This window comes from Somniosus microcephalus, chromosome 34 (genome assembly GCF_052327205.1).
Source record: "Somniosus microcephalus isolate GS21.2 chromosome 34, FLI_Smic_1.0, whole genome shotgun sequence".
Lineage (NCBI taxonomy): Eukaryota > Metazoa > Chordata > Chondrichthyes > Squaliformes > Somniosidae > Somniosus > Somniosus microcephalus.
This window is the reverse complement of record NC_141020.1, coordinates 428145-440419: the sequence shown is the minus strand read 5'-3', so window position 1 is coordinate 440419 and position 12275 is coordinate 428145. Positions and strand designations below refer to the sequence as shown.

At 48.7% G+C, this 12275-nt stretch overlaps 1 protein-coding gene across 1 annotated transcript in view; it reads left to right on the top strand.

Moving 5' to 3' along the window:
• Positions 1-1386: 1386 nt before the first annotated feature.
• LOC147096631 (estrogen-related receptor gamma-like) overlaps positions 1387-12275 on the top strand; it is a 62841-nt gene continuing 51952 nt past the window's right edge. Inside the window, exons 1-2 of the mRNA XM_085973174.1 lie at positions 1387-1530; positions 3644-4032. Of these exons, the coding sequence (XP_085829300.1) occupies positions 1529-1530; positions 3644-4032 (391 nt within the window). The 5' untranslated portion in view covers positions 1387-1528. The remainder of the gene's footprint in view (positions 1531-3643; positions 4033-12275) is intronic.

Here is a 12275-nt window from a genome sequence, read left to right as displayed (position 1 = left end):
GCCGATCACAGCGGCAGACAAGACCTCCGGAGACACTCCAATACACTAACTTTTAATACACTTCACCCCGCCGGACTCAATTTTAAACAAGGGGTGAATGTGGTAAACCACTGTTTGTATTCCACTGTGTACATGCCTGGACATGCCTTGGCTGACTCCTCCCACAAGTCCTAGTATAAAGGTGACTGCTCCCCAGCCCTTTGTATTCTGGACCGGTCGACCACTCGAGGCAGACCTTCATTCTTTTGTTAATAAAAGCCTTTAGTTACTCTCTTAACTCTCAGTCTTTTATGAGTAATTGATAGCGCATCAGCTGTTGAAATGCAGAATCCAGTATCGCGGTACTTTGGGGTACAGTGATCATGTATTACAATGTTCAGGGGGGCACTGTACCCAGTATCGCTGTGTTATGGGGCACTGTACCCAGTATCGCTGTGTTATGGGGCACTGTACCCAGTATCGCTGTTATGAGGCACTGTACCCAGTATCGCTGTGTTATGGGGCACTGTACCCAGTATCGCTGTGTTATGGGGCACTGTACCCAGTATCGCTGTTATGGGGCACTGTACCCAGTATCGCTGTGTTATGGGGCACTGTACCCAGTATCGCTGTGTTATGGGGCACTGTACCCAGTATCGCTGTGTTATGGGGCACTGTACCCAGTATCGCTGTTATGGGGCACTGTACCCAGTATCGCTGTGTTATGGGGCACTGTACCCAGTATCGCTGTGTTATGGGGCACTGTACCCAGTATCGCTGTGTTATGGGGTACTGTACCCAGTGTCTGTGTTATGGGGTACTGTACCCAGTGTCTGTGTTTGGCAGTACTGTACCCAGTGTCTATGTTATGGGGTACTGTACCCAGTGTCTGTGTTATGGGGTACTGTACCCAGTGTCTGTGTTTGGCAGTACTGTACCCAGTGTCGCTGTGTTATGGGGCACTGTACCCAGTATCGCTGTGTTATGGGGTACTGCACCCAGTGTCTGTGTTTGGCAGTACTGTACCCAGTGTCTATGTTATGGGGTACTGCACCCAATATCTTTGTGCTTTCAGTGTCCCGATGCAAATTCTTTTCTTTTCTAAGTTTGGTGTTTGTATTTTCCTGCAAATAGGAATTCTCGCCATCAGATACCTGTGTAATAAATTAAGAAAGTTTATGATTAACTTTCCTATTCCATTATTTGTGTTTGTTTCTCTTCCTGTGGCTGAGCTGTTTGATGTGAGAGGAACCTGTTACAGCTTGGCTCAGTCCGGCACGGACCAGCTTCTCTATCAGAGTGTGTGTGTGTGTGTGTGGCAGCGAATGGGTTAACTGTCTGGCACAAGTCCCTCCCTGCTCTCTTAGATCCTCCTTGTGGGCGTGTGTGTAAGTGTGTGTTTGTGAGAGTGTGCTGGAGTTAAATCCCACTTGGCAGCAGCTCACAGCTCTGGTCGAGGTGCCTGAGTGATCGTGGACATCACTCCAGGAACTGGACGGAAACGAGAGGGCACATCATTCATCACAAATAACACGTGAAATCCGACAACATGTGAGTGCTTCTTAAATTCAATCATAGAGCTTGCACATTGCACAGGAACTTTGTGCTTCAATTTACATTTTATTTTATAAATGACAATATTTAAACGATCCTTTTAGAAGATGGCCATTATCTGAATAAATATCAAAATATTAAATAAATTCTGAGCTGATTTACAGTTAAGGATACGTCTCTGATCGGTGTAAAGTTTCTCTGTGAATTATTGAATGCGTATGATACCCAAACTCTGGATTTGCCCCCGGTGTGTGTGTGGGGGGGGGCGGGGGGGGAAACAGTACCCGAGGCAATGACCGTACTGCGTAGCGAAGCTGATAACTGGAACTTCTCCCGCTGGGATCCAGGGAGCCGATAAAAACAGAATTCCATAGCGCACCCAGTCCAAGAACAATCATCATATGTCCTTGCATCTGTTCCCGATAATTTTATATTAAGAAATGAAGTACTAGAATTGATATTGATAATTCTAATATAATAATTTGGGAGTTTTTCCTCTGTGAATAGCTAAATTCCAGGCTGGTAGTTAGCAGCTGGTGCAAAGACCAGTTTGAGTGAATGTAAAATTAATTCTCAGTGGGTTCTTTTCTGAGTTTGACAATGAAACCTCATTTTCTCCCAAAATGAGTGCTCGTGATTCAAAATATTTTAGATTTGCTGGTGTAAAATATTGCTTCTGCCTGGCATTGCGCAGAGATTTGGTCTTGGTAATTCCCTCACACAACCCCAGTGACCCGTTCAAATATCTCTCAGTGAAATTAATTTTGCCCGAAAGTGCCGACAGTCTTTTGAAGTGTGAAATATTCTTTGCACTAACTATTACCCATTTACGCTATTCTTGATGTCGACTGGACAATGCTGCACTTCCGAGGTCATCATGGCGATTGTATTTGCATCAGGCGCATTTAATTTTCTATTGGGTAGATGACCAATCCCTCACACAGACATGAAAGCTAATACAGCCCTCATCACTATGGGAAGACCTGCTCTCTAACGCTAGGATGTCCATGGCTCTAACACTGGGAGTGAGGAATCAATCGGTGAGAGTGGGGAGTCAGGGAATCGATCACTGGGAGTGGGGAGTCCGGGAATCGATCACTGGGAGTGGGGAGTCCAACAGCTTGAGGAAAAATATGTAAATAAATTTTAACTATGAAATGAGACCTGAAAGTATTGAATTGTGTTCTGCTGGCCACTGCTGACAACTAAAATTAAATGAACGAAAAGTTGGCTGCATGAAACTGCACCTCTGTCACTGAGTGTTATGGGTTCAATAAAACAACACTCTAACCCAGAGGGCAGTGGGCAGTTGGTTAGCCGGCACAGTCCTGATGCGTCCCTTGTATGTAGCGCACTGGACCGAGTGAAAATGTCTGATGCCCCACGGGGACAGCGCAGGGAACAGCTCTGATTATCCCCAAACTCCTCATTCTAATTAAGAGCCTTGGTTAACATTAATAAATTGATCTTAGGCTTAGGGCTGCGATTGTGGCAACATTGCCTTGCTCTCTCTCCAGCTTTCTCTCTCTCTCCAGCACGGGTTAGATGCAGAGTAAAGCTTCCTCTACACTGTCCCATCAAACACTCCCAGGGCAGGTACAGCACGGGTTAGATACAGAGTAAAACTCCCTCTACACTGTCCCATCAACACTCCCAGGGCAGGTACAGCACGGGTTAGATACAGAGTAAAGCTTCCTCTACACTGTCCCATCAAACACTCCCAGGGCAGGTACAGCATGGGTTAGATACAGAGTAAAACTCCCTCTACACTGTCCCATCAACACTCCCAGGGCAGGTACAGCACGGGTTAGATACAGAGTAAAGCTCCCTCTACACTGTCCCATCAAACACTCCCAGGGCAGGTACAGCACGGGTTAGATACAGAGTAAAGCTCCCTCTACAATGTCCCATCAAACACTCCCAGGGCAGGTACAGCACGGGGTTAGATACAGAGTAAAGCTCCCTCTACACTGTCCCATCAAACACTCCCAGGGCAGGTACAGCACAGCTTAGATACAGAGTAAAGAGTCCTTACACATATCCAATTGGTGTTTCTCTGCCTGTCCCTTCATTCACGTGGCTTAAAATGTGCTCATCTTATTGGTTCCAGGTTCCTGAATAGAAAATCAATTGAGGACCAACGCACAGAATCCTACGTAAAGATTGAGCCCTGGAGTCCAGTGGCATTGGCAGAGACAGTGAGTCACTGCAGTCCGGGGGGATCATCAGATGGAAGCACCATGTACAGCCTCAGTCTGAGTGGACTGTCTCAGGGACTCGTCTCTCCCGACCTGATCACAAACAATTTCAGTTGCTGTCACAAGAGATACGAGGACTGTTCTGGCGGGCTGATGGGAGGCGATTCCATGAAGTGTGATTATGGTCTCGGCTCAGTTCCCAAGCGCCTATGTCTCGTGTGTGGTGACGTTGCCTCGGGATACCATTACGGGGTAGCATCCTGCGAAGCGTGCAAAGCCTTCTTCAAACGCACCATTCAAGGTCCAGCAATATTTCTCTCACTTTATTCCCACGTTGGTTTTGTTTGCATGAACGATGTTGTTGATGGGGATTGGAACACATTCCATTTCGGGCAAACAATGTCACCACAAAGCACTCCCAGGTAGAACTGGTCAGGTGCAGAGTCACCCTCCCTCTAAACTGCCAAGGGATGAGACCCCAATTCTCCAGCAACAGTGTGCACTGAACAGGGAGCTTTACTCTGTATCTAAGGGAATGGTAGCATATGTTACTGAACTAGTAATCCAGAGGCCTGGCCTAATGATCCGCATGAGCGAGTTCAAATCCCAACATGGCAGCTGTAGAATTATAAATTAAATAAATCTGGAATACAAAGCTAGTATCAGTAATGGTGACTGTCGAAACTACCGTCTGGTTCACTAATGTCCTTTAGGGAAGGAAATCTGCTGCCCTTACCCGGTCTGGGCTATATGTGACTCCAGACCCACAGCAATGTGGTTGACTCTAAACTGCCCTCTGAAATGACCGAGCAAGCCACTATGCAGTACCAAACCGCTACGGTGACAAAGTATAAGAATAAATCTAGCCGGATCACCCGGCATTGACCTAGGCATTGGATATGGACATGACAAAGGCACACCCTGCCCAGTCGACCCAGCCCAGTCGACCCAGCCCAGTCCTCTTCACTAATAGCTGGGGACTTATGCCAAAATTGGTCGAGCTGTCCCACAGACTAGTCAAGAAACAGCCTGACATAGTCACAGAATCATACATTTCACCCAACGTCCCACAACTCCTACATCACCATCCCTAGGTATGTCCTGACAGACAAACCAGAGGTGGCGACACAGTGGTATACAGTAGGGAGGGAGTGGCTCTGGAAGTCCTCAACATTGACTCCGGACCCCATGAAGTCGCATGGCATCAAGTCAAACACAGGCAAGGAAACCTCCTGCTGATTACCACCTTCCCTCAGCTGATGAATCAGTTATCCTCCATGTTGAACAGCACTTGGAAGAAGCACTGAGGGCAGCAAGAGAACCACTACTGAATGAGCTGGCCGCCAGCCTGGGCTTGCGGCAGGTGGTGAGAGAACCAACACAAGGGAAGAACCTACATGACCTTATCCTCACCAATCTACCTGTTGCAGATGCATCTGTCCATGACAGCATTGGTAACAGCAACCACCCCACAGTCCTTGTGGAGACACTGAGGACACGCTCCATCGTGTTGTGTGGTACTACCACCGTGCTAAATGGAATAGATTCAGAACAGATCTTACAGCTCAAAACTGGGTATCCATGAGGCGCTGTGGACCATTAGCAACAGAATTGTATTCCACCACAATCTGTAAAGTCATGGCCCAGCATATCCCTCACTCTAGCATTTTACTCTGTATCTAACCTCGTACTGTATCTGCCCTGGGAGTGTTTGATGGGACAGTGTAGAGGGAGCTTTACTCTGTATCTAACACATACTGTACCTGCCCTGGGAGTGTTTGATGGGACAGTGTAGTGGGAGCTTTCCTCTGTATCTAACCTGTGCTGTACCTGCCCTGGGAGTGTTTGATGGGACAGTGTAGAGGGAGCTTTACTCTGTATCTAACCCGTGCTGTACCTGCCCTGGGAGTGTTTGATGGGACAGTGTAGAGGGAGCTTTACTCTGTATCTAACCCGTGCTGTACCTGCCCTGGGAGTGTTTGATGGGACAGTGTAGAGGGAGCTTTACTCTGTATCTAACACATACTGTACCTGCCCTGGGAGTGCTTGATGGGACAGTGTAGAGGGAGCTTTCCTCTGTATCTAACCCGTGCTGTACCTGCCCTGGGAGTGTTTGATGGGACAGTGTAGAGGGAGCTTTACTCTGTATCTAACACATGTTGTACCTGCCCTGGGAGTGTTTGATGGGACAGTGTAGAGGGAGCTTTACTCTGTATCTAACCCGTGCTGTACCTGCCCTGGGAGTGTTTGATGGGACAGTGTAGAGGGAGCTTTACTCTGTATCTAACACATGTTGTACCTGCCCTGGGAGTGTTTGATGGGACAGTGTAGAGGGAGCTTTACTCTGTATCTAACCTGTGCTGTACCTGCCCTGGGAGTGTTTGATGGGACAGTGTAGAGGGAGCTTTACTCTGTATCTAACCCGTGCTGTACCTGCCCTGGGAGTGTTTGATGGGACAGTGTAGAGGGAGCTTTACTCTGTATCTAACCCGTGCTGTACCTGCCCTGGGAGTGTTTGATAGGACAGTGTAGAGGGAGCTTTACTCTGTATCTAACCCGTGCTGTACCTGCCCTGGGAGTGTTTGATGGGACAGTGTAGAGGGAGCTTTACTCTGTATCTAACCTGTGCTATACCTGCCCTGGGAGTGTTTGATGGGACAGTGTAGAGGGAGCTTTACTCTGTATCTAACCCGTGCTGTACCTGCCCTGGGAGTGTTTGATGGGACAGTGTAGAGGGAGCTTTACTCTGTATCTAACCCGTGCTGTACCTGCCCTGGGAGTGTTTGATGGGACAGTGTAGAGGGAGCTTTACTCTGTATCTAACCTGTGCTATACCTGCCCTGGGAGTGTTTGATGGGACAGTGTAGCGGGAGCTTAATATCATGGCTGAACTTCTACATCAACTCCTCTTTCACGCCATATCCCTTGATTCTCTTACTATCCAAAATCTATCAATCTCAATCTTGAATATACTCATTGACTGAGCATGCTCAACCCTATGGGTTAGAGAATTCCAAAGATTCACAACCCTGAGTTAGAAATTTCTCCTCATCTCAGTCCTAATTGACCGACCCCTTATCCTGAGATTATGACCCCTAGTTCTAGCCTCTCAGCATCTACCCTGTCAAGCCATCTAAGTGTTTTATACGTTTCAATGAAATCACCTCTCATTCTTCTAAACTCCAGAGAGTTTAGGTCCATTCTACTCAATCTCTCCTCATAGGACGGCCCTCTTATCCCAGGAACCAGTCTGGTGAACCTTCGTTGCACCGCCTCTAAGGCAAGTATATCCTTCCTTAGGTGAGGAGACCAAAACTGTGCACGACTCCATGTGTGGTCTCACCAGGGCCCTATATAATTGCAGCAAGACTTCCTTACGCTTGTACTCTACTCCCTTTGCAATAAAGGCTAACATACCATTTGCTTTCCTAATTGCTTTCTGTACCTGCATGTTAACTTTCAGTGATTCGTGTACAAGGACACCCAGGTCCCTCTGAATACCAACAGTTACTAGTCTCTCACATTTTATAAAATATTCCGCTTTTCCATTCTTCCAACCAAAGCGAATAATTTCATACTTCCCCACATTATAACTCCATCTGCCACCTTCTAGCCCAATCACCTATATCCCTTTGAAGCCTTGTTGTGTCCTCCTCACAGCTTACTTTCCCATCTAACTTTGTATCATCAGAAAACTTGGATACATCACACTCAGTCCCCTCATCTAAGTCATTGATATAGATTGCAAATAGCTGAGGCCCCAGCACTGATCCTTGCGGCATTTCACTAGTTACAACCTGCCATCCCGAAAATGACCCGTTTATGCTGTTCTCTGTCCGTCAACCAATCCTCACTCCATTATTTCACTAACTTAATCCAAATGAGTCACCGCTGGGGTGCAAACAATCTGGGCAACTGGTTGCTACATAGTGCGGGCAGACAGCAGCAGTGCACCAGTTTCCCCAGCAGCATCTCACCGCCCTGTAATTGTGTTCGGTGCTGCCCAGTGTGAAAGAGTTGTGTCTCAGCTCACCTCAATCTCTGCCCAGCACAAAGTGTGAGTTTAAAACCTGTTATTGATCAATTCATCACTGTTCGAAAGGGATAAAAGCTGCCTGATAGTATCCGTCTGAAAAGCTGCTGAGATAATCAATAATCTATTCAGATGCATTGTGTAAATGTCCTGTTTCATATTGATTGGTATGAGAAGGGCGAACCTGTTGAGGAGAGCTTCAAATCTCTTGTTCTTAAGCTCCCATTGATCTCTAGTCTAACAGTCACCAATAAAGATTCCCTGTCACCGGGATTGAGTGACAGCATAGACCCTCCCAGCAAATGTAAATACCACAGGCAGGCTTGAATATTCAAGATGGACAGGCTAGGCCTCAGACTGGTAGGACTGCGCTTCCTGCAGCTGCGATTCTTCACATACAGGGACTGGATGGTGGGCAGAGACTGGAGGAGTCGGGGTGAAGGCAGAGAACAGGGGGAGGGAATGTGTCACCTTCTGACAGAAAAACCCCAGGAAGAGCCAGCCATGCACTGGAACACGCTGCCTCCTGCTGGCCGAGCGAGGAGCCCGCTGCCTCCTGCTGGCCGAGCGAGGAGCCCGCTGCCTCCTGCTGGCCGAGCGAGGAGCCCGCTGCCTCCTGCTGGCCGAGCAAGGAGCCCGCTGCCTCCTGCTAGCCGAGCGAGGAGCCCGCTGCCTCCTGCTGGCCGAGCGAGGAGCCCGCTGCCTCCTGCTGGCCGAGCGAGGAGCCCGCTGCCTCCTGCTGGCCGAGCGAGGAGCCCGCTGCCTCCTGCTGGCCGAGCGAGGAGCCCGCTGCCTCCTGCTGGCCGAGCGAGGAGCCCGCTGCCTCCTGCTGGCCGAACGAGGAGCCCGCTGCCTCCTGCTGGCCGAACGAGGAGCCCGCTGCCTCCTGCTGGCTGAGCGAGGAGCCCGCTGCCTCCTGCTGGCTGAGCGAGGAGCCCGCTGCCTCCTGCTGGCCGAGCGAGGAGCCCGCTGCCTCCTGCTGGCCGAGCGAGGAGCCCGCTGCCTCCTGCTGGCCGAGCGAGGAGCCCGCTGCCTCCTGCTGGCCGAGCGAGGAGCCCGCTGCCTCCTGCTGGCCGAGCGAGGAGCCCGCTGCCTCCTGCTGGCCGAGCGAGGAGCCTGCTGCCTCCTGCTGGCCGAGCGAGGAGCCCGCTGCCTCCTGGTGGCTGAGCGAGGAACTTCAGACAGTAGCTGGGAGGGAGGTCACTGCAGGATCTTGTGGAGCAGGAGACACGAGCAAAACGACTTCATCAGAAACTAATCTAACAGTGTGGAGTGCATTAGAACAGTTTGACCAGACCTCCATACTGTGCCCTGTATGCATGTCCTGTTGTGGAGGGTCCCTGATATATTTGCTCTCTGGAAAGGGGTGAATAAAGACAGAAGGTACCAAGAAGATTATTCATGTGTGAACCGATACAGTGACTTTCAGCAAACTATTGGACTGTGGAATGCATCACATCCAAGCCCAATCCGGTTCTCACCAGATAGCCAATAACAAACCCTTTCTAGCAGGAGTCTGAGTATAGCAAACAGCAGCAAGAACCCTGGATCATTTCCCCCTCCCTAACCCTGGGGGTTACTGAGGGCACTCCGCTGTCTTGGCTAGGATAAGCTTACACAAACCTGCTCTATGTAGCTTCGTACCATATTTACCAACTGGCTCATATGAAGGGAGTTTAGTGCTGTCTGACCGCCGCACCAAATTAGCGTTGGCCAACAGCATCAACATGGTCGCAACATAGCATGAGATTGGTGATCGCTCAGAGAGGCTAGAGGATGGATGCTTGATGAAATGTCACAGTGCTGTAGGTTAGAGCTGAGGCTATCGTGCCCAATCTGCCAAGATTCTCCCGGAGTCGCTCGGAACTAATCTCATGGTCACTGCTGCGAGCAACCCTGGAAAACAATTACCGCGGCATTAAAAAAGTTGTGTTCCTTTCATTTACTTTGAACAATTTTGTTTATTAGTTATAAAAATATTGGAAATGAGGATCAAGGATGTTTGACCGGGTGGGGTGATAGGTCATGTCATCAAACCTCTAGGATTACGTCCAACCAGACTTGACAACATTGAGGTACATTATTGGCACTGAAGAGGAGTTTTATTCTGTATCTAACCCGTGCTGTACCTGCCCTGGGAGTGTTTGATGGGACAGTGTAGAGGGGGCTTTACATTGTTTCTAACCCATGCTGTACCTGCCCTGGAAGTGTTGATGGGATAGTGTAGAGGGAGCTTTACTCTGTATCTAACCTGTGCTGTACCTGTCCTGGGAGTGTTTGATGGGACAGTGTAGAGGGAGCTTTACTCTGTATCTAACCCGTGCTGTACCTGCCCCGGGAGTGTTTGATGGGGACAGTGTAGAGGGGGCTTTACATTGTATCTAACCCATGCTGTACCTGCCCTGGGAGTGTTTGATGGGACAGTGTAGAGGGGGCTTTACATTGTATCTAACCCATGCTGTACCTGCCCTGGGAGTCTTTGATGGGGACAGTGTAGAGGGGGCTTTACATTGTATCTAACCCATGCTGTACCTGCCCTGGGAGTGTTTGATGGGACAGTGTAGAGGGGGCTTTACATTGTATCTAACCCATGCTGTACCTGCCCTGGGAGTGTTTGATGGGACAGTGTAGAGGGGGCTTTACATTGTTTCTAACCCATGCTGTACCTGCCCTGGAAGTGTTGACGGGATAGTGTAGAGGGAGCTTTACTCTGTATCTAACCTGTGCTGTACCTGTCCTGGGAGTGTTTGATGGGACAGTGTAGAGGGAGCTTTACTCTGTATCTAACCCGTGCTGTACCTGCCCCGGGAGTGTTTGATGGGGACAGTGTAGAGGGAGCTTTACTTTGTATCTAACCCATGCCGTACCTGCCCTGGGAGTGTTTGATGGAACAGTGTAGAGGGAGCTTTACTCTGTATCTAACCTGTGCTGTACCTGTCCTGGCAGTGTTTGATTTTGACACAGGTACTTGTTTAATTCCCAGCATTAATTTCCCTCACTTTGATGAACACAAAACAACCCATTTCTTTATTCGGAACTTCCATCCTCAGTCCCATTTCCCGCTGTTTGAGGCAAGGAGAAATCTTGGAGTATCCTCCCAAACGCTTTATATCACATTAATGTGACAATGAGGTTTTAATTAATATTTGAACTCTGTTTGAGGTTTTTGTTCATAAATATTTAAATCAAGAAATTTATATTCTCGCATTGCTCAGTTTGTTCACGATGATATTTGCAAATTCGACAAGAAGATCTATATGAAAAGGGAAGCAAGGATTTTAATTAATTACTTTTTATTTAATGACTTTGCTAATCTCTGTGCTTGACTCTGTAGGAAAGAGATATCAGGCGGAAGATACAGTCAATATTCATTAGTGTTTACAGAGTGTGAGTGCCACGACATTTCATTAACGGCGCAGTCCCTGGGGAGTGAGAGGGGACTAATTGCTAAATGCATGCACATATCTCAGAGAGCTAGTCTAATCCAAGCACTGCAGGTTTAATCAGGGCCACTGCCCCCTTCCCAGTGGTGTGACAGAGCACTGAAACATGCCCACTCTTGGGTACCGAATCGTACAGGCCAGCAGGGAATATAGAAACAGCTATTCGACAACTGGAGCCTGCATGGCCATTTTGTTAGCAGTGGGACTCTATCTTTCAATTCCCTGATGTCGCCCATATCCCTTAATACCCTGACTTCCCAAGTAATTATCTCTCTCCCTTATAAATCCCTCAGTTGATTCTGTTTCTGTATCCGGTTGGGACAGTGCGATCCACATTCTCACAGTTATTTCCTGGATTCAGGGGACACTGATAGAATTCCTGGTCTGTGCCGAGTGAGCAGCAGGTAGGGATCATGATCACTGGCCTCAGTACCACGTGAACTGGGTGGCGGGGATCGAGCCAGTGTTCCTGTTGCTGATCTCTATTTAGTTATTCCTGGACTTGTGTGGATAAGGACAGGATCAGGGGTGGTCAAGAAGCCCCCCCAGGGCTGGTGGTCTGGCGGCTGGGGCTGGATCTCAGCCTGGGGGCCAAGGCTGTGGTTGGCCATTGGACAATGAATGGAGCAATAACGCAGGGCTCCTGCTCACAGTGTCCCAGGAAAGTTGCTGCTGTTCAATTACAGGATCAGGGCAGCAGTAAGAACATAAGAAATAGGAGGAGTCGGCCATTCGGCCCTTCGAGCCTGCTCCGCCATTCAATAAGACCATGGCTGATCTTCTGCCTCAATTCCATTCATCAGCCCTATCGCCATATCCCTTGATGCCCTTACTAGTCAGAAATCTACCGGCTTCTGTTTTGAATATACCCAATGATTGAGCCTCCACAGCCCTCTGGGGTAGAGAATTCCAAAGATTCACCACCCTCTGTGTGAAGAAATTTCTTCTCATCTCAGTCCTGAATGGCCAACCCTTTATCCTGAGGCTGTGGCCCTTGGTTCTCCTTCTTAGGCAGTCCCTCAGAACTGAGGATGACTTGCTTCCACATTAAAAATGAGTTCGCAGGTG